Source organism: Lagenorhynchus albirostris, chromosome 11 (assembly GCF_949774975.1).
Source record: "Lagenorhynchus albirostris chromosome 11, mLagAlb1.1, whole genome shotgun sequence".
Lineage (NCBI taxonomy): Eukaryota > Metazoa > Chordata > Mammalia > Artiodactyla > Delphinidae > Lagenorhynchus > Lagenorhynchus albirostris.
Window position 1 is genome coordinate 71,693,054 of NC_083105.1, and position 23,235 is coordinate 71,716,288.

General features: G+C 34.4%; 1 protein-coding gene across 1 annotated transcript in view; it reads right to left on the reverse strand.

Annotated features, from left to right (window-relative positions):
• MUC19 (mucin 19, oligomeric) overlaps nucleotides 1-23,235 on the reverse strand; it is a 97,395-nt gene that overhangs the window by 62,962 nt on the left and 11,198 nt on the right. The window contains exons 12-29 of the mRNA XM_060167060.1: nucleotides 22,953-23,047; nucleotides 22,390-22,516; nucleotides 20,042-20,288; nucleotides 17,922-17,974; nucleotides 17,728-17,828; nucleotides 17,338-17,489; nucleotides 16,890-17,028; nucleotides 15,753-15,857; nucleotides 15,464-15,658; nucleotides 14,634-14,873; nucleotides 13,824-13,980; nucleotides 12,692-12,817; nucleotides 10,911-11,052; nucleotides 10,205-10,236; nucleotides 9,635-9,664; nucleotides 8,351-8,392; nucleotides 7,807-7,839; nucleotides 5,684-5,716 (exon numbers count right to left, since the gene is read on the reverse strand). Of these exons, the coding sequence (XP_060023043.1) occupies nucleotides 5,684-5,716; nucleotides 7,807-7,839; nucleotides 8,351-8,392; nucleotides 9,635-9,664; nucleotides 10,205-10,236; nucleotides 10,911-11,052; nucleotides 12,692-12,817; nucleotides 13,824-13,980; nucleotides 14,634-14,873; nucleotides 15,464-15,658; nucleotides 15,753-15,857; nucleotides 16,890-17,028; nucleotides 17,338-17,489; nucleotides 17,728-17,828; nucleotides 17,922-17,974; nucleotides 20,042-20,288; nucleotides 22,390-22,516; nucleotides 22,953-23,047 (2,049 nt within the window). The remainder of the gene's footprint in view (nucleotides 1-5,683; nucleotides 5,717-7,806; nucleotides 7,840-8,350; nucleotides 8,393-9,634; nucleotides 9,665-10,204; nucleotides 10,237-10,910; nucleotides 11,053-12,691; nucleotides 12,818-13,823; nucleotides 13,981-14,633; nucleotides 14,874-15,463; nucleotides 15,659-15,752; nucleotides 15,858-16,889; nucleotides 17,029-17,337; nucleotides 17,490-17,727; nucleotides 17,829-17,921; nucleotides 17,975-20,041; nucleotides 20,289-22,389; nucleotides 22,517-22,952; nucleotides 23,048-23,235) is intronic.

Here is a 23,235-nt window from a genome sequence, read left to right on the forward strand (position 1 = left end):
GAAAATATAAACAGACCAGTCACAAGAACTGAAATTTAAACTGTGATTAAAAATCTTCCAACAAACAAAAGCCCAACACCAGATGGCTTCACAGGCGAATTCTACCAAACACTTAGAGAAGAGCTAACATCTATCCTCCTCAAAGTCTTCCAAAATATAGCAGAGGGAGGAACACTCCCAAACTCATTCTACAAGGCCACAATCACCCTGATACCAAAACCAGACAAAGATTTCACAAAAAAAAAAGAAAACTACAAGTCAATATCACTGATGAACATAGATGAAAAATCCTCAACAAAATACTAGCAAACAGAATCCAACAGTATATTAAAAGGGTCATACACCATGATCAAGTGGGGTTTATACCAGGAATGCAAGGATTCTTCAATATATGCAAATCAATCAATGTGATACATCATATTAACAAATTGGAGGATAAAAACCATATGATCATCTCAATAGATGCAGAAAAAGCTTTTGACAAAATTCAACACCCATTTAGGATAAAAAAAAATCCTACAGAAAGTAGGCAAAGAGTGAACTTACCTCAACATAATAAAGGTCATATATGACAAACCCACAGCCAACATCATTCTCAATGGTGAAAAACTGAAAACTTTTCCTCTAAGATCAGGAACAAGACAAGGTTGTCCACTCTCTCCATTATTGTTCAACATATTTTGGGAAGTTTTAGGCACAGCAATCAGAGAAGAAAAAGAAATAAAAGAAATCCAAATCAGAAAAGAAGAAGTAACACTGTCACTGTTTGCAGATGATGTGATATTATACATAGAGAATCCTAAAGATGCTACCAGAAAACAACTAGAGCTAATCAATGAATTTGGTAAGGTAGCAGGATACAAAATTAATGCACAGAAATCTCTTGCATTCCTATACACTAACGAAGAAAAATCTGAAAGTGAAATTAAGGAAACACTCCCATTTACCATTGCAACAAAAAGAATAAAATACCTAGGAAAAAACGTACCTAAGGAGAGAAAACATCTATGTGCAGAAAACTATAAGACAGAGATGAAAGAAATTAAAGACAATACAAACAGATAGAGAGATATACCATGTTCTTGGATTGAAAGAATCAATATTGTGAAAAAGACTATACAACCCAAAGCAATGTACAGATTCAATGCAATGCCTATCAAACTACCAGTGACAGTTTTCACAGAACTAGAACAAAAAATTTCACTATTTGTATGGAAACACAAAAGACCCTGAATAGCCAAAGCAATCTTGAATAAGAAAAACAAAGCTGGATGAATCAGGTTCCCTGACTTTAGACTATACTACAAAGCTACAGTAATCAAGACAGTATGGTACTGGCACAAAAACAGAAATAAAGATAAATGGAACAGAATAGAAAGCCCAGAGCTAAACCAACGCCCATATGGTCACCTTATCTTTGATAAAGGAGGCAAGAATATACAATGGAGAAAAGACAGCCTCTTCAATAAATGGTGCTGGGAGAACTGGACAGCTACATGTAAAAGAGTGAAATTAGAACATTTCCTAACACCATACACAAAATTAAACTCAAAATGGATTAAAGACATAAATGTAAGGCAAGATACTATAAAATTCTTAGAGGAAACCCCAGGCAATACACTTTCTGACATCAATTGCAGCAAGATCGTTTTTGACCCACCTCCTAGAGAAATGGAAATAAAAACAATAATAAACAAATGGGACCTAATGAAACTTAAAAGCTTTTGCACAGCAAAGGAAACCATAAACAAGACAAAAAGACAACCTTCAGAATGGGAGAAATATTTGCAAATGAAGCAACTGACAAAGGATTAATCTCCAAAATATACAAACAGCTCATTCAGCTCAATATCAAAAAAAAAAACAAAAAAAAAAAACGAACAACCCAATCCAAAAATGGACAGAAGACTTAATAGACATTTCTCCAAAGAAGATACACAGATTGGCAACAAACACATGAAAGGATGCTCAACATCACTAGTCATTAGAGAAATGCAAATCAAAACTATGATGAGATATCACCTCACACTGGTCAGAATGGCCACCATCAAAAACTCTACAAACAATAAATGCTGGAGAGGGTGTGGAGAAAAGGGAACCCTTCTGCACTGTTGGTGGGAATGTAAATTGATACAGCCACTATGGAGAACAGTATGGAGGTTGCTTAGAAAGCTAAAAATAGAACTACATATGACCCAGCATTCCCACTACTGGGCAATATATCCTGAGAAAACCATAATTCAAAAAGAGTCATGTACCACAATGTTCATTGCAACACTAGTTACAATAGCCAGGACATGGAAGCAACCTAAGTGTCTATCGACAGATGAATGGATAAAGATGATGAGGCACATATATACAATGGAATATTACTCAGCCATAAAAAGAAATGAAATTGGGTTATTTGTATTGAGGTGGATGTACCTAGGGTCTGTCATACAGAGTGAAGTAAGTCAGAAAGAAAAAAAAAAATACCATATGCTAACACAATATATGGAATAAAAAAGAAAAAGGTTCTGATGAACCTAGGGGCAGGGCAGGAATAAAGACGCAGACATAGAGAATAAACTTGAGGACATAGGGAGAGGGAAGGTTAAGCTGGAAAGAAGTGAGAGAGTAGCACTAACATATATATACTACCAGTGCAAAATATATAGCTAGTGGGAAGCAGCCACATAGAACAGGGAGATCAGCTCGGTTCTTTGTGACCACTTAGTGGGGTGGGATAGGGAGGGTGGGAGGAAGATGCAAGAGGGAGGGGCTATGGGGATACATGTATACATATAGCTGATTCACTTTGTTATACAGCAGAAAGTAACACGACATTGTAAAGCAATTATACTCCAATAAAGATGTTTAAATAATAAATTAAATAAAATAGAATTTATGGTTATGCAGTTAATTGAACAAAGATAACCAAGTGGTACTATCTGAGCCCCCAAGTTACAGATTTTTGATGAAACTAAATCAATGATTATTTGAATAATTTCTAAGTTCCTACCTGTTATGTATGATATGGGCATATTCTCAGAAAAGATGTTGTGGAATAGTCGATGAGGAGCTAAACATTAAATCACTAATAATTATTTTAGAATTGAAATTTAAGTAATATACAAAATTTTATGTGCCTCAGTTCATCTGGGAAATAAGCAATTACTAATTTATTCCAGTATCAATATAAAGCTACATGTACATTATCCAAAAATTCTGGAAAGTTACTAATGACTCTATAACTTGATAATCAATGTTTTCTCTATATTAGGATTATTTGACTAAATCTACTTAAAATTTATTTGATTTGCGGCACATTTACAGAATTTTAACATGAAAAAAATAAACTTCTAAAAACTACTTTTTTCTCCTGATTTCAGATTAACGTTGGGGCAAGCCTTAATGATTCACATCTGTGAAATTATAATTTCTGATTTTATAATTTCTTGCTTTCACAAATAAAAAGGAAAAGACAACTCTTTTTTCTCTCTACATCATACCAGAAAATCCCTTTTTCTTCTGATATTTGTAATGCTGGAAAAAATATTTAAGCTCTTTGTATCTCCTCCCCTGTAAAATATGAGGGCACCTGTGTTGTGGAGGATTGTGGAATCAGGGGATTGTTGAGATTTAATGAGAAATTGAATAAAAAGTTCATGATATAATGACTAAAATATAGTAATCACTCATTAATAGTTATTATTTGCTATATATTATAATACAGTACTAAGATGATGCTTTAGTAAAATAATATTATACTAATAGCATGAAAGGTCTGCTGGAATTTCAGTGAAATTAAATAAAACATTAGGATTTGGTAAGGTTAAGCATTAAAAGTCATAAATAATACCAAATGAATTCAGGAAAACATCACCTAGCTAATCTTCCCTATAATTAAACTCTACATTAGATTTATAATTTTTTTAAATGCTATGGTGGAAGCAATTGATGAGATTTTTGTAGTGTTTTAAGATTAATTTTACATCTAAAACCTTATCAGTGGCTAATGATGAAGTAACGAAATCTCTAGGTAATCTACTCATGGCCTTCTGTTTTATGTGAAAAGTTTGCTTGCTACAATACAGAATGTTGACAAAATTAATTGCCAGAATATTATGTTCAAAACTGAATGCTTGGGGAAGAAAAGGCAATAAAAGAAAATATATGTATAAACTGGAAAAAATCAAACCAGTCTTCTTAGTTCTGATTGCCTACTTTTTTTTTTTTTTTTTTTTTTTAACATCTTTATTGGAGTATAATTGCTTTACAATGGTATGTTAGCTTCAGCTTCACAACAAAATGAATCAGTTATATACATACATATATTCCCATATCTCTTCCCGCTTGCATCTCCCTCCCTCCCACCCTCCCTATCCCACCCCTCCAGGCGGTCACAAAGCACCGAGCTGATCTCCCTGTTGCCTACTTTTAATGCAAGATGCAGATATCAGCATCATATTGAAATAGTTATCCAAATTGCTTATGACTCATGCATGACTACACAATTCATCAAATCAACAGTCAAGAATACATTAAATGGCCTCAAGATTCAAAAGTTTTAGTAGCTGAGTGAATGATTTTATTTTAACTGAAAGAGACCTATATAACTGAACCAAATTACTTATCTTAGACACAGAACAAGGCTGAGAATTAGGAATTCAGTCCATTGTTTATGGCTGAGATAATACATAGATAGAATATCATTATGCAGTGTATATTAAACAACTACCGGGATGAAATTTTTACTAAGCCTTCAGAAATAAATTTACAATTATAGAATAAAGAAAAATACTTCTGAAACATGTCAGTTCTTCTAAAATTACATTGAAAGAGCCAGACCTGCTAATGATATTCAACATAAGAGAAAGTTTGATAGAAATTAAACATGTCAGTTGGGCATTTTAATGATATTCCACACTATGATGGTGATAAAGTTACATGTTTGCCCTTTGAATATAAGCAACATGTATTAAGTACCAAATAAATCAGACAACACTAAAAATTACAAAAGTACCGCAAATTAGTCATAATTCTATATCATGATATAAAATCATAATCAAAAAGTAGTCTTGATTTTACACTATCTCTTTGTATTCTAGAGAAGAAATATTAGCTCCAATGAATGAAATGTATGAACTATAAGATTCATCAGTATAAATAATATCTAATCAATAGTATAATCTTCACTAGAAATTCTGTGCCAAAAGAAAAAACCTGAATTAAAATTTGGGACAGGGAAAAGAAGAATCATCCATTCATTCTACAAATATTTATTGAATACTAACTATTATATAGCTTGGGACTAAGTGCAATTGGGAATACAAGGATGGCAAACCATTATCTGTGACTTCAAGGATGTTACCTAGACTTCTTGTGCTGATCATTTTGCAATATATATAAATATCAAATCATTATGTTGAACAACTGAAACTAATAAAATGTTAACATGCCAATTATACCTCAATAAAATATTATGTTTTAAAATATATATGTATATACAGAGACAGACAGATTGGAGAAAGTAATAAATAAGAGGAGAAAGAAAAATAATGTTAATTGAGGGGAATAAAAAGGTATTAAGTATAGGAGAGTGGGTCTGTTGATTCTAATATGTAAAAAACAATTTTAATATATGTAAAAGCCTATATTTGTCAGTTTATAGGCTTGTTGATTCACCTATGGATTATTTCACTGCTTGATGTAGTAATCTCTGGAATGGAAGCTGCTGAATTGGAGAACAAAGGAAAAAAATGTTTCATGTGGAAGGAAAATTATGTTACTGATAACATTTATGGCAATATATAAGATGGATTAACTTGAAATTAATGTTTCAGAGAAATTTGATTAAATAGTACATAGATGTCAAAATGTAAAATTAAAGTTTAAAATCTATAGACCACAAGTAAAAGTCAAAGACTCTTATCAGTTTGTATAACATTTTTTTCCAAAGTTTTCTTCTAAAATGTTAAAAATAAACAAAACAAAAACAGAAAACAAAATCTTCCCTGAGTTTATTTTTGTGTATGGTGTTAGGGAGTGTTTTAATGTCATTCTTTTACATGTAGCTGTTCAGTTTTCCCAGCATCACTTATTGAAGAGACTGTCTTTTCTCCATTGTATATTCTTGCCTCCTTTATCAAAGATAAGGTAACCATATGTGCATGGGTTTATCTCTGGGCTTTCTATCCTGTTCCATTGATCTATATTTCTGTTTTTGTGCCAGTACCATACTGTCTTGATTACTGTAGCTTTGTAGTATAGTCTAAAGTCCAGGAGCCTGATTCATCCAGCTTTGTTTTTCTTATTCAAGATTGCTTTGACTATTCAGGGTCTTTTGTGTTTCCATACAAATTGTGAAATTTTTTGTTCCAGTTCTGTGAAAAATGCTCAAAATGGATTAAAGACCTAAATGTAAGGCCAGACACTATCAAACTCTTAGAGGAAAACACAGGCAAAACACTCTATGACATAAATCACAGCAAGATCCTTTTTGACCCACATCTTAGAGAAATGGAAATAAAAACAAAAATAAACAAATGGGACCTAATGAAACTTAAAAGTTTTGCACAGCAAAGGAAACCATAAACAAGACCAAAAGACAACTCTCAGAATGGGAGAAAATATTTGCAAATGAAGCAACTGACAAAGGATTAATCTCCAAAATATACAAGCAGCTCATGAAGCTCAATATCAAAAAACAAACAGCCCAATTCAAAAATGGGCAGAAGACCTAAATAAACATTTCTCCAAAGAAGATATACAGACTGCCAACAAACACATGAAAGGATGCTCAAAATCACTAATCATTAGAAAAATGCAAATCAAAACTACAATGAGGTATCACCTCACACCGGTCAGAATGGCCATCATCAAAAAATCTACAAACAATAAATGCTGGAGAGGATGTGAAGAAAAGGGAACCCTCTTGCACTGTTGGTGGGAATGTAAATTGATACAGCCACTATGGAGAACAGTATGGAGGTTGCTTAGAAAGCTAAAAATAGAACTACCTTATGACCCAGCAATCCCACTACTGGGCATATATCCTGAGAAAACAATAATTCAAAAAGGGTCATGTACCACAATGTTCATTGCAGCTCTATTTACAATAGCCAAGACATGGAAGCAACCGAAGTGTCCATCAACAGATGAAGGGATAAAGAAGATGTGGCACATATATACAATGGAATATTACTCAGCCATAAAAAGAAATGAAATTGAGTTATTTGTAGTGAGGTGGATGGACCTTGTGTCTGTCATACAGAGTGAAGTAACTCAGAAAGGAAAAACAAATACCGTATGCTAACACATATATATGGAATAAAAAAAAAAAAAAAAAGGTCATGAAGAACCTAGGGGTAAGACGGGAATAAAGATGCAGACCTACTAGAGAATGGAATTGAGGATACGGGGAGGGGGAAGGGTAAGCTGGGACAAAGTGAGAGAGTGGCATGGACATATATACACTACCAAATGTAAAACTTATAGCTAGTGGGAAGCAGCCGCATAACATAGGGAGATCAGCTCTGTGCTTTGTGACCACCTAGAGGGGTGGGATAGGGAGGGTGGGAGGGAGGGAGACACAAGAGGGAATAGATATGGGGATATATGTATGTATATAACTGATTCACTTTGTTATGAAGCAGAAACTAACACACCATTGTAAGGCAATAATACTCCAATAAAGACATTAAAAAAAAAACAAAAATCTTCCCTGAAAAGTGTAACTGCAAAGGTATAATACTGAAAAAGGAAGTTTTGGAATTTTTTTTTAATGCCCTCTTGATTAAGTTGTGGTTGATGATTATGGCTTGCCTGTGCCTGAGCTACTGGTCACCAGTGTAATTGCTGTACAAAGGAGGAGACAAATATTCGGAAATGTATGTTAAAATGGTGTTGAAAGGCAAGATTACGAAGTATTTATTTAGACATGGGTTAGATATCTCTATAATTCAAATAAATAATGAAATGTCAGTTAAATTCATTTACCAGAAGTACTCCTGTACTTCTCTGATCACTGCTTTAATTACAAATGATTCAATTAAAGTTAAAATTCCTTGGTGTCAGTTGAAAAGAAAATATAAATTATTTTCAAAGAATTTAGCATAGAATTTTCTTCTGTAGCCACTTTCTTCCAAATTAGTAATATGTAGAATGTTATTTTTAGGACACATGATCTCTGAATAGGGAAGAGGTTCTTCACCAATATCACAGTTGGGATGTAGACCCTGCTATTTGGCATTTAGAAAATAAATAAATAGAGAATGACAAAATTGAGAAAAGGGCCAAATGCCTGAGTTGCAAATTCACTTTGATGCTTATTTAGAAGCTAAAAAGCAAATAAGCCTTTTTTTTTTACCTGCTTCAGCGCTTAGTATGGAGGTAGCTGTTGTAGTAGAAACTGTTTAGGGAAGAAAATATTTATGGAAATAAATTACTTAAATAATTTTGCTGGAAAATTTAGTTCAAGAAACCAGTTGCCATAAACTTAATAAAAGTTTCTGAAGTTGTATGCAGAGGTTAATTAACAAAACAATCTTTCATTAAATCAATATGAATACCACTGTATACTTACTGTATGCCCGACAAAAATAACTATTTTCTGTTATTACCACTTAACCAAAATCTCACAGGAATTTTATAAGACAGGGCCAAGACAAACCCTGACATGTGATACCTTAGCTTTAGGAAAGTAACCAATGATAACTAAAATAAATAACACTTCACTGATGACCACATACTAAATACGTTACCAAAACCTAAGGTTTCCAATTTACTATACTATCTCTTAATTGACACCACCTCCAAATAATGATCAACAGGAAATAAATTCTATCCCTGAATCATACAAGACAGGAATGTGTAAGTGTACTGTAGCAACTCTAAGTACACTTATATCACCAATGTATTACAAGTTCCAAACCCAAAGTTAAACTGCATTTTGCCCAATACGCTCTTGAATGGACATAACTGAAATACTTGCAACAAATTATAGCTTGCAACAAATACATGAGTTAAGAAAAATAAATTAACTTTTATTTCTATGTTTTCAAGTCATCTCCCAGTATAATCATGATTTCAAAATATTTACTTCACAGGAGATCACATTTACTTCTTTGTCATTCCACTTGTTCCAATTATCATCTAAAAATATCAAGCTTTGGATGATTATATTTAACTAATAAGCATACAATACCTATTGTACGTTCTAATCATATTTCTAACTTAAATCACAGGAGTATAATGAAATAATATTTTGACATATTTTCTAGCAACTGTTAATTTTATTTGTTTGTTTGTTTTCTTTGAGGTACGCGGGCCTCTCACTGTTGTGGCCTCTCCCGTTGCGGAGCACAGGCTCCGAACGCGCAGGCTCAGCAGCCACGGCTCACGGGCCCAGCCGCTCTGCAGCATGTGGGATCTTCCCGGACTGGGGCACGAACCCGTGTCCCCTGCATCAGCAGGCGGACTCTCAACCACTACACCACCAGGGAAGCCCAGTAACTGTTAATTTTAATTTGAAATTTTATATCAGCATATTTACCAGCATATCTTTTGCTGGCACAGATTCATGTGAAACTGTAAATGATTATCCATAAAAAGACATCAGAAATACACATTTAAACCATAATGATGATTTTACCTGTAAATGTTGAATTTGTAGGAGCAGTTTCTGAAATAATCATAAATTACTATTATTGACAGGAATGAAAAATTGTGAAAAAAAATCTAAAACTCAAGTTGCCTATGAGTTATCTGGCCTTTTTTATTTCACTTCTTACAATTTCGAATGCAAAACAGGAGTCATTTATATATTCTTTGGAAGCTTATTGAAATTTCTTTTTAAGATATATGTTGCACATGAGTAATCCTTCAAGTATTGAATTCTATCTATATAATCCTCACCTTCCACTCCATCCCTTTATTAAATTATTTTAGTTGATGTCTCACTCCCTTAATTCCCAGAACCTACAGACAGGCAGGAGTGTGGCAGGAGAATTGCCCCATCTACCAGTGGTTCGAAGTACCTTGACAGCATTGGTTTTGAACTGACTCAATATGAACAAATACCCTGAAACAGAATAGTCTCAATCCACTGAGGAGCAGTCTAAAGCATTAAGTACTTACTCCTCTGCTGTTGATGATATGAAAAGATTGCAAACCCTTTACCTCATCTTTCCTAAATTGATTAGAGTAAAACATAGTGACTCACCACTGCACTCCAACTCTCCTGCGATGCAATAGCTGAAAGTTAAATTATAAACAAAAAATAGTCAAAATAAAAAACAAGAATTAGGTTGAAATTTTTAGCTCCTAATTACATACATCTCCCAAATTTAAAATAACAAATTGTCTAACCGTGAAAATCAAAACAGAACCAAGTAAGAGAACAGTAAATAACTGTTTCCCCAAGAGCATGCTGTGGATTCAAACTGTTTTTTTGTATTTTTCATGTACTGTTTCCTAATCTTTTCACTGAGGAGTTCTTGGGACCTAAAGGAATGTTTGGAGTCAAGCTGTAAAGTTAGTTCTTAGATTTTAAGTTTCAAACATGACTTTTTTTTGATGGCCATGCCGCTCTAGTACAGATCTCCCTTCTTTACTTCCATGTCACTGTCTGAAAGCCTATAAACATGATCTTACATTTATGGAATGAAAACTTTCTTTTTACCCAAAAGTACATAGTGACATTTTCTGTTCTGTCTTATACACTAAGTATAAGATTTAACAAACCATTTGTTGATATGTGGATTTACTGAAAACACAAAATAACCAACATAAGTGATATAAAACTGAACTTAAAGCTGACCTTCCCATTTAGAAATAACAGTTAAAAAATATATTCACTGATTTTTTTCTTAATTGTTTTCTAAATAAAAATGGAAGAAACAGAAATACTGGACAGTTAGAGAATTTACCATATTCTCCCACAGTTATCTTGGATCACTCCACCAGCAGGTATGATGTCATTATAGAAGCAGCTGCACTCAGACAAACTGACGCATTTCATGGTGTTCTCATCCAGGAAGGGAGCACTGTCTGGGCACTTAGCATAACAGCCTGTGTGTAAAAATGACCCGCAGTTCATCTCTATTTGCTGAAACTACATTGTACCTTTGTAAACTTATTTCAATGGTTCCATGAACTGAAGTAGATAATAGCAAAACAACAGCATACTCTTAGTGAAAAATATATAAAATTGAAACAGCCACTATGGAGAACAGTATGGAAGTTCCTTAAAAAACTAAGAATAGAACTACCATACGACCCAGCAATCCCACTACTGGGCATATACCCTGAGAAAACAATAATTCAAAAAGAGTCATGTACCACAAAATTCATTGCAGCTCTATTTACAATAGCCAGGACATGGAAGCAACCTAAGTATCCATTGACTGATGAATGGATAAAGAAGAGTGGCACATATATATAATGGACTATTACTCAGCCATATGAAGAAATGAAATTGAGTTATTTTCAGTGAGGTGGATGGACATAGAGTCTGTCATACAGTGAAGTAAGTCAGAAAGAGAAAAACAAATACCATAAGCTAACACATATATATGGAATCTAAAAAAAAAAAAATGGTTCTGAAGAACCTAGGGGCAGGACAGGAACAAAGACGCAGATAGAGAGAATGGACTTGAGGACACGTGGAGGGTGAAGGGTAAGCTGGGACAAAGTGAGAGAGTGGCATGGACATATATACAGTACCAGTTGTAACATAGATAGCTAGTGGGAAGCAGCTGCATAGCACAGGGAGATAAGTGAGGTGCTATGTGACCACCTAGAGGGGTGGGATAGGAAGGATGGGAGGGAGACACAAGAGGGAGGAGATATGGGGGTATATGTATATGTAGAGCTGATTCACTTTGTTATACAGCAGAAACTAACACACCATTGTAAAGCAATTATACTCCAATAAAGATGTTAAATAAATAAATAAAGATGTTTTGTTAAGAAAAATAAATTGAACAGGATTCAGACCCTCTTGCAATGAATATAAACCTGAGAACTTAGAAATTTTGGCTGATTTAATTTTTTTCTAATATGTTTCCTAAAATATTTTAAATGATTTACTACTTTAATGACAGCACGCTGTTGAACATAATGCAAGACTTGGATAAATATGGGTCTTGAAATGTGAATGCCAATTCTAAATATCTACTTTCACAAGGGTAGACGAAGATAACAGAAATCATAATAAAATGGGCTGAAAATATCCCAAAGCCTGGGATTTAACACAGATGTGACTTTTGGAAAGTTTCTGTATCATCTTGTTTTCTTGTCACTTCATTCTTTTTCTCTAAGATATGTAATGCTAGGAATAAGGTAATTTTTAACTGTGAGATATAGTTAATTGGCCTCCATTCAAGTGAGACTATATTATATGTTGCATTCTGAAACTACATTCTCAACAAACTACCTTGTCTAATAAAATGTATAAAGATTGCCAATGCGATCAGATCGCTATGTTCTCCCTCTCTCTCTCTCTCTCTCTCTCTCCTGTTAAATAGATAATTTATGTCTAGACAAAATATTTCTAATGTAGAAATATTAATATCATAATAAAGATAAACAACTATTCATTAAATTACAAAATGTAAGATACTGAATTGTCAGTATCCTAAAATATTTTCGTTTTAAGGTATCAGTATAATTTGCGCTTCTTCATGGAAATTATTAAAATATGTCTTACCTTCTAAAACTGCAGAAAACTTCTGGCCAATTACTCTATCTTTGCATGTTTTTGCAGTCAGTGTACCACAAGGTTTATAATGCCAGCTGCATTCCCCAGGTGCATTATAATAATCACAGTAGACAGCTATGATTGAATTATATCAAATTACTTGCATTCATTACATGACAATTTTCACCTTTCATTTTCCAAAGCATTTTTATAAGAGTTTTTGAATGAAACTAACAATAAACAGAACTAAAGTATATCATTCTGTCTTAGCAAGTCCCTTTGGCTTTATCTAAATTGCCATATGAGCAAAAACAGCTTACAAAAAAAGGAGGGAAAGCATATAGAATCAAAATAGCACTTTTCTTTGACATCTCACAATAAGATTGGTTTGAGGTGGAAGAGTAAATATTAATTTTCCCATTTTTTAGCTATTTTAGGTCATAGTCTATATTCATGGTTTTAATGTCTAAGCTTAAATGAGAAAAGTAAATCTCCAGGGAAATTAAGCTTCTTTAATATGTAAATAACAGTTCCCAAATGAGGCAACTAAAGATTTCAATATAATATATAACGCTGTACATAATAAACTAAATAAAATGAGGATTCAATTTCAACATTTCTCATTTGACACATTATCTCTTATCATACCTTCCTTTGGAAGGAAATGTGTTGACTAATTTCTACTAAAGTTACCACATTCCACACATAACAAAATTCAGTTTATATTCATTTAACAGTTTATCTTGACTAGAACTCTGTAGAACTTTTCAAGATGATGTGTGAGGACTTCACCCAAAAGTGATATATGAGGTAAATATTTAAGAATATATAACTATACCAAGATAGGTAAACAGTTCATTGTTCAAGTATGAATAAGAAATATTTTCCATCAATATTCAATTTTCCCCTGTGAACAGAAGAACTTTTGAAACTAAAAAAGTTGAATTTGATGTACTGTGCCAGGTGCTATACTTTTTAAAATAGGTATTTTTTTTCCAATCATAAACAAACATTAACATGTGTTTAAACCTGTCTATGCCCAAGAATATGTATTTTATAGAAAATATGAGGAGAAGAATGGTTGTCTAACAAAACAATTCTGTCTGATTACGTTTTAAAGAACAACAACATATGGACTTACGACAGAGATCTGGTTTCCTCCATGTAACACATACTCCAACCGCACTGCATGCTTCTGCGTACATCGCCACAGCTGTGCAGAATCCCAGGTACTTCCCCTCCATGTCACATGCACAAGCTTCTTCAACACATGCATCATAGTACGTACTGGGGTCCACCTAGGAAGACCATGTTAAAGCAAAAATAGAAATGAGATTTTCTTTTCTGATAAACAAGGAAAATAAGAAAACAATGAACAGACTGGGGAAACAATATAACTACACCTGAAAGAGTTAAGCAATCTTGGTTACTCTTTAGCTGTTACTACTAACAAACACTTGTAGCCTTGTCCTTCACAAGGCTAGTTACTCTCTGACTCCTACCCTTTGCACCTGGCATTTCTTCTCCCCTGCACTCCCTTGTAGCACTATTCATTTCAGAAAGAAGGTCACAGGCAATAACTTCAGGGACACCAGACCGGGTTGCTGAGCCACCTGACACCAGCTTTGGCCATGAATTTGCAGAAAAAAAGACATGCAAGACCTTAATTACTTTGAGCCTTATCACCTACCCCAGACCATGAGCCCCAGGCTATATAATCTTTCCCTGTTCCCCAGGGAAGGGGAGCAGAGTTCTTGAGGCACTAGCCTGCTGTGTTTTCCCCTTTGCCAGGCAAAGATTAAAGCCATTTTTCTCACTGCTCCAAAACTCTTGTCTCTGTATTTCTTTTCACCATCGGTGCACAGAAAGCCAAGATTTTTGGCATCAAGCACAGCACCTGAGTACCTGAGAGCAAAACCCGTGCCTGTCATTGCTCTCAGAGCCCCACTACCTTATTGTGGCAGTCTCTGAAGGTGCTGTCCCGGATGATCTCACATTTCCGCACAGCCCAAGCTTTACAGTATGGGTTTGAGTCACATGGGAAGGTTTGAGCTACTGTGTCTGAACATTCTTGACTTGTTTTCCAACTATTTCCAAATTCCAGTGCTCCAGCAGCTACTGATGAGTATCTCGTTGTGAAATCATCCTTAAGATCGCCATTGTTATTTCCACAAAGACCACACACTTTGCCCTATATAGATCAGAAAGGGAACTTTAAAAGTGAGTTATGCTAGAGATATATAGAGAGATAGATAGGTATGGATAGATAGACATATGATAGAGATATTAAGACTGTGTATATTATAAATCTATTTTAAATTCCAAATTTTGAATGGAAACCAGAATCTGTGGATAAGATTCTGCTCCCATTTAATCCAAGATATCCTATATTTCAGTATTGACCAAGATAAATGCCTTAAGAATTTAAAAATAATTATATTCAGTAGCTTCAAATCATACAGGAGTATACTCTTAGGTTCTTAGAATATTTGTTCCAAGGATTACATTAATTCTATCTATACACCAATCAACCACATATGGCTAAACTAGAATGCTTCAGGTTTATTGCATTTATTTTTCACCAAATTCTATCATCTTTGATTACATTTAATACTTCACGTAAGGTTGAATAGATGTGGAACCTTGTTCTATAACAAAGACTACCATTCTCCCACTTTCCACATTTGAATATGTCTCTAATCTTCAGCAGCAAAAATGATTTTGCTTCTATTGTTATTTGCTTCTGTTATATTATTATATATATGAATGTGATATACATACATTCCAGCGTGGATCCAATAACACAGAAATTCTTGTATTTTTGTCCCAAATTATGGTTATTCCACTTAAAATTTTCAAAATCAAGTACAGGCCAACAGTATGAACAGAGTATGATTTTCCACTGAGTTCACATTCCTTACTTTCCGTAGTTTTGACTGCTGTGATTTTACCGTCTTGCAAGACAATATTCTGATCCTATAAATGAAAAGATAGACTTACAAAAACATTAGTTTTATTTGGCGGTGCATAATCTGAGAGAAAAAGAAAGTAAAGAGAAACAGTACTGTACCTGAAGAGCAACTATAATTTTTCTTGAGCATGTAAGCCCATCTTCACAACACGGGACGCTTTCAGTTAAAATACGGAATGTGCCATTTTCACGACCACAATAATCCTTTAAAAATTAAATGTTAATAATAGTTTATTTATATCAGGGACATGGAACTCAATTACAATGTTTGTATCAGACAAACATTTCTTAGACAGTGACCCCTTATAATCAATAAATTACCATATGTTTTGTTATGGAATTTCCAAAAGACAGTGGTGTAACTGTGTTATGGGTCTGTAGCCTTTGCTGAGTCCAAACTAGTTAACTTGTTTTGACTGAGTCCTTTTCCCATTACCTCTATACAAGTTTAGAATTATACCATAGATGTATATATATTTAAATTGTGTAAGTCTTAGATTTATTTCTAGGCTCTGCAAATAGCTAAATAAGATGTGGGGGCTTTTTCCTCAGTGATTTATATGAAATTTGATATTCAATCAAAACTAATGCAAAACAATCCAAACTTCACCCATTACATGTTACTTAGGAAGCAGTTTAGGTGTATGGAACAAGCATGAACTCCAGAATCAGACAGATCTAGGTTGAATATAGTATTTTCTGCTTAGTAATTCATGTTGCTTAACCTCTCTAACCCTCAATTTCTTCATCTCCATCATAGGAATAATAATATAAGCCTTTTATATTTTAAATGATTGAATGTAATAAAATATATAAATTCGCTTTGCAAAAAGCACTCAAGAAAATGTAACTGTTATTGCTAATAGTGCTGTTGTTAAAATAATGACACCTAACATTTATTGAGCATTTAGTATGTGTGCCAATATTTTCTCTACTTTGGTTTCAAGTAGGGGCTATTTCCATCCCCATTTTATAGCTGAGGAAACTGAGACACAGAGAGATTAAGGAATGTGCCCAAAGTAAGTCATACATCTGAGAAATGGCAGAGCCAGGAGTGAAATCTAGGTCTACTGCCTCCAGACTCATTTTTACATTATGTTACATTTTACTGCCTTTGAGAAACATATAAGGGGCCATTTTTTTTAATTTCACATTTTGAGAATAAAATACTCCAGAGTTCATCTACAAATAAATAATAAGTAAAGAAAAATTGTGATAAAATACACTTGCAATTACCTCAATAAATGAATACTGGCAGAGACCATCAAAGCTGTAACTTTTTCCATCAAAAGATCTAACATGACCTTCCCCATAGATATGGCAGGTGGTTTGACATTCATTTTGTGTACAGTTCCAAGATCCTTTTATGCAAGTACTAAAAGAGAGCAATGATACAGTGTGGTAATTATATTACGTCAAGATTCATATACTCATATTGTTTTTGTAAAAAACACAAAACAATGTTTCATATTGGTTTAAATTTTGCAGTTTCTTCATTATCAGATGTTCATCGTACATAATGCTATGTAAAATTTCTATTTTAAAGATAGCTTTTTTTCTAACTACATTTGACCATTATTTTTCAAAATATCCCAGAGTATGACTTCTTTCTCATAAAAATCAGAGCAGATTGTCCACTTTCAAATATCCAAAACAAATAAAGTAGTAATCTTTTATTATGCACCATTTGTTGCAGCCAACCGAGGTGACACTTCCTTGGTCATACTCTTGTCCACCAAAAGAACATGGGCAGTCATCAGGGAAGACACAGTTCCCTTTAGAATTTCGAACCATTCCTACAGGACAGTAGCATCCACGCTTGCAAGGCAAGTTCTCCTACAGAAATAAATATAAAATATACACCATGGGGCACTAGTCTAAATACATCACATTATCAGTTTTAATTGACAATGCAGAAATATACCAAATATACATTTAGAGTCAACATTTGACAAATCAAAATGACACACAGAAAATAATGTGACCTTCTAATTACTTTTCATTGATGTTTTAATTTCCTTCTTCACTGAAACAAAAGTTTTAAAAAACTAAACTCTAATGTCATGTTACTTACTTCAAAATTAGGTATGTTCCGAGTGCTACAGGTACTGTCAACTCTTCTCTGTGCCTTAGGATTCCTACAGTCAACATATTCAGCCCCTCTAGAACAATTCTCTGTGGAACAAGGGAAGCTGTTAATCAAGGGCCCCTTGATCTGCTTATTTTAACCAAAGTAGATATCTTAAGCATCATGATTTCAAAACTTACGTAGTGTTAAATCAATGGGAGTCTGGCAAAGAAGAATTCCATCTCGACATATGCTGGAAATAAAAGAAAATGATACTTTTTTTTTTTTAGGCTGTGCCGTGCAGCATGAGGAATCTTATTTCCCCAACCAGGGATCGAACCTGTGCCCCCTGCATTGAGAGAACAGAGTCTTAACCACTGGACCGTCAAGGAAGTCCTGGAAATGATGCGTTTAAATAAAATTCCAATGACAGCTTCTTAATACACTGTTACAGCAACTTTAACCTCTCATTCATAAACTACCTGTTTTATCACAAATAATAAGACCAATGAGACACAGTCCCCCAGAAGATGCATAAAATGTACCAAATTATAAGATATAATCCTGTATGTATTATAGAAATGTACAAGCAAGGTTCTTACGGACATACAGAAAACTTCATGGAAAAGATGGCTTGATCTTGATGGATGAGTAAGATTCAACAGATATTGCTGATAAGATGTAAAATGTGACAACGGAAAGAACAAGGTACGTTCCAATGACTTGTTTGATAGAAGGCAGGATACATTACAGGGAGAAGTACTGGAAGTAAGTTACGGCCAGATTTCAGTTAGTCTCACATGCAAGTTTGTTTCTATTCTTTTTTTTTTTTTTTTTCGCTGTACACGGGCCTCTCACTGTTGTGGCCTATCCCGTTGCGGAGCACAGGCTCCGGACACGCAGGCTCAGCAGCCATGGCTCACGGGCCCAGCTACTCTGCGGCATGTGGGATCTTCCCGGACCGGGGCACGAACCCGTGTCCCCTGCATCGGCAAGTGGACTCTCAACCACTGCACCACCAGGGAAGCCCTGTTTCTATTCTTTAAGCAACTGTCACCATAACAAAAGTGTTTGAGCAGCTAAGTGACACAGTCAGAATAGTGCTATAGATTTGATATTCTATCGGTAGTACAAGAAACTTAGAGACAGAGAGAGAAAGGGCAAAGAACAGCCAAGTTAGCTCTCACAGTAGTGCCAATAAGAGGTCTTAGAGGTCTGAAACAGGATAATGATGAAGGCAACCATAATTTGGAGGTGCTGGCCTAAGTTTTATTAAAAAGGTAATGTACGGATTCCCCAGCATCTACAGGGAATGTATCATTACCAAACCCCAACCAAATGTTTTACATATTTGATGGTAAAGAGTTGATAAACATCCTTTCCTTTAAAATGACCAAGAAAAATTATTCATTGCTAAGTGATATCTTTATGGAACTAAAGAAAAGAGAGAAGGTGCATCCAAAGTTTTTTTGGAACAACTGCTTCAATTTTGCAGTTATGTTTTTAAGAATTGCTATTTATGTGTATCGAATTAGAAATGTGGATAGACTACTTTGCCCAGACTGCAGAAATCACAACCTTCTTATCCATTACAAAAAGGTACAATTCTTCAGCCCCTCCTACTTCCCAGGAACAAAGTTCAAACTCTTGAGTATGCCCTGGTCACTGCCTTCTTTTCCAGCGTAATCCTGTGCAGCAACAACCTGCATGTGCAATACTTTTTCAAACATTTCCTACATCAGTTCATTCTGTTTACTCCACTAGAAGTCACTCTTCACAACCCAATTTTGTCTGGAAGATTCATCCCTTAGGAAAACTGAAATGCTGGTCTCCTCTGAGAAGTTTTTTATCTCCTGCAGTAGCAACTGGCCCTTTTTGGTACCATATGATAGTATACAAACCTCCTTGCAATATCTGAGTCCAAGACAATGCTCACTCATCTTTGTAACTCCAGGGCTCAGCACAAAGCATGGCACACAGTAGATATTTATTGAATAACTCTTTGTTGAATGACAAATGCTTAGAGACAACTAGGAAACATTGAATATAAAATCATTTTGCATTGTCTGTATGTAGTAGCTTCTAGAATATTTTTTCTACTGTCATTTAAAACCAAACAAGAGTGGGATAAATCAGCGATGGCCATTACGGTGTAGTGAACACTCCAGGTAAAAGAGGTAATATCAAACTTTAATAAGAAATACAAAATTTTAAATATGATAGGTCTAAAGAAGACTTCATACTAGCAAAAGACTATTTCTCTGAAAAGCACAGTCCCTTGATTTCAAAGTCATAACAAGTATATTTGTAATTTCCATACCATTTATTGTCATCAATATGGATGAGTTTGCCTGGTTGTATGACCTCGTCATTTATGTAGCAGTCACACTGAGATTTTGGAACACACTTTCCTTCATTAGTCTGGTACATTCCATCAGGGCAAGTGCATCCATCAACTAGAACATCTTCCATATCGCAGCTCCTATCTCTCTCTGACAATGATCGGCAGGAACTATTGCAGGTTTTAACATTGTACCTGAAAACTAGGCCACTTGGACAAGATTGATCTGTTGGTATAGGGAAAAATAATCAACATGTAAATAACCAGGAAAATTAATAATCTTACCTCAAGTTGATGTTTATAGGTATTATAGTGAATTAATCATAATTGAGATTATGAATAATAGAGGAAAAGGTACCTGTCCTTTTTTCATTCTTTTTTTCTGTCATTATTGAGACACTACTGTAATGTTTACACATTCTGCTGAGAATAAAGCCCATGAACAAGATAGGCAGTACACTGCTCTCCTGTAGCTTATTTTCCTGGGGAAAGGACAATTGTGCTACATGCTAAAAAAGCAAGATAGGAAGCTCTAAGTGTGTACAGCTGGGAACCTGCACTTAGTGAAAGGAGGGGGTAGATGGACAGCATGAAGACAGCCTGGAGAAAGGTAATTCTATGTCTGGTAATTCTATGTCTAAATTACAAGAGAGGGAAATTCTTTCAAAAAGAAAGTAGAAGAATAGAAACTATAAGCCCAGAGACAAGTAGCCTTTAGAACTTGCACGACCCTTGTAAGCAGCTTGGTCTTTAGTCTAAAAGCAATGAATTGCCATTGACTTGTTTTAGACTGGAATGTCACATGATCAGGTTAGTTTTATTTGGTTTTACTTTAAAGATTATACTGATTTCTCTGCAGAAATTGGATTAGAGGGGACCAAGACTGGATATTAAAGGAGGTTATTGCAATCACCCAGAAGTAAAAGTGACAGCTTTTGAACTAGGTTGGTGGCAAAAGAGATGGAAAGATATGAATATATTTGAAAGAAATTTTGGAGGTGAACTTGGCAGACCTTACTGATTAACTGGATATTGGCTATGCAGTATTAAGATTTATCTATAGAGATGTGTTTCTACAAAAGTTTTTCTTTTTTGTAAACAAAGTACTTCTCTGAAGTCGTATTTGAATAGTGCAATAAACATTTTTTTTCCATTAAATGAAGGATTTATCAGCTTTCTAATAAGAATTTTTTTCACTTTTTCTTTACTGAGTACAGTTGATTTACAATATTGTATTAGTTTCAGTGTACAACACAGTGCTTCAAAATTTTTATAGATTATACTCTACTTTATATTTATCACAAAATATTTGATGCATTTCCTGTGCCATACAATATATACCTGTAGCTTATTTATTTTATACATAGTAAATTTGTACCTCTTAATCCTCTACCCCTATATTTTCCCTCCCCTTTCTCCACTGGTAACCACTAGTTTGTTCTCTATATCTGTGAGTCTATTTCTTTTTTGTTATATTCACTAGTTTGTTTTATTTTTCAGATTCCACATAAAAGTGATAACATACAGGGCTTCCCTGGTGGCACAGTGGTTGAGAGTCCGCCTGCCGATGCAGGGGACACGGGTTCGTGCCCTGGTCCGGGAAGATCCCACATGCCACGGAGCGGCTGGGCCCGTGGGCCATGGCCACTGAGCCTGCACGTCCAGAGCCTGTGCTCCGCAACGGGATAGGCCACAACAGTGAGAGGCCCGCATACCGCCAAAAAAAAAAAAAAAAAAGTGATAACATACAGTATTTTTCCTTCTCTTTCTGACTTTAGTGTAATAAATATTTTAAAACAAAATAAGATTTTTTTTCTGGCCACGTGGCAAGAGGGATCTTTGTTCCCTGACCAAGGATCCAGCCTGTGCCTCCTGCAATGGAAGTGCAGAGTCTTAACCACTGGACTGCCAGAGAAGTCCCCAAAGTAAGATTTTGTAAACATAGTAGTTGAGCCCTTCGCTTACTAATTTATTTTTTCAAAACAAGTTATTAATATTTGACTATGAGTTAAAAATGCATGTCAGAACATTATTTATATTTCAGCATACAAAAGTTGAACAGAAACATATATTTATATATAAATGCATATATATTCTGTTCTTGTTAAAATATGAATGTATTTAGTCAAGATAGAAGAAATAAACCAAGAAGTAAATATGCAAGGATTGCAAAAAACATATTTTTTGAACAAACATAAAATCATCTTTGAAAGAACAAAGTACAGACTTGTAAATACACATGCTTAAAGTACACCTAGACACACACACTCACACACAACTGCTGTAAAATTGAGAAGAAAGTAGAGTTATCTAAAGCCTCTGCTTACCACAAAGCCCAGCCCTCCATCCTATCATGTAAGTTTCCTTCTCAGCACATGCTTTCACATAGTTGCCTAAAATCGTGCACAGGCAGTCTTGACTATTTTCACAAGTACAAGTATATTTTTTGCATTCCTTTAAAATAAGAAACAAATTTATATTACATTATGAAAATATTCAGAACAGGAAAACTGTGTATAACAAATCAGTTCATAACCACTCCTCTTCCCTGAAAAACGTATGTCCTTGAAACTTTTGGAATTACTTCTTTTCAAAAATATACAAAATAGCAAATCAATTATTAAATGAGTTTTCCAAGAACTTAGAAAAGACAGAAAGAGAAACTTATTCAAGACTTTTCTCATTTCGGGTTATTTTCCAGTACCTCTTTTTGTTTTGAGTTGGTATATCTAACAATTGAATAAATTAGTATAATCCAATGTTAAATTTAAACATATATCTTAATCTACTGACAATGGCTGCTCTTTGAACATTTTTAATATCTCATGCTTCTTTTAATATTATCAAAATATTTCTCAAAAAAAGCTGTTAATATCAGACCTTCACATACCTCTTGATATGGTTTAGGGTCCACAACTGAATGGCAGGAAGCAAAAGGCCCACTCAAATCAAGAAGAATTCCACAGTGCCTTTCAGCAAACCTTTCTGGAAGAAAATTGATGAACCACATATTAGATCAAAAATGTCATAATTTTTTGATTAAAAGAGAACGTGTAAATTTTTAACTTTTGTCTTTATTAAAACAATTGTGTTTTTAAAGTGTTTTGCTATAATTTGTTATCACTGTATACAAAAATAGCATGATATAATCAGAAACTATTTAAACTTAGAGG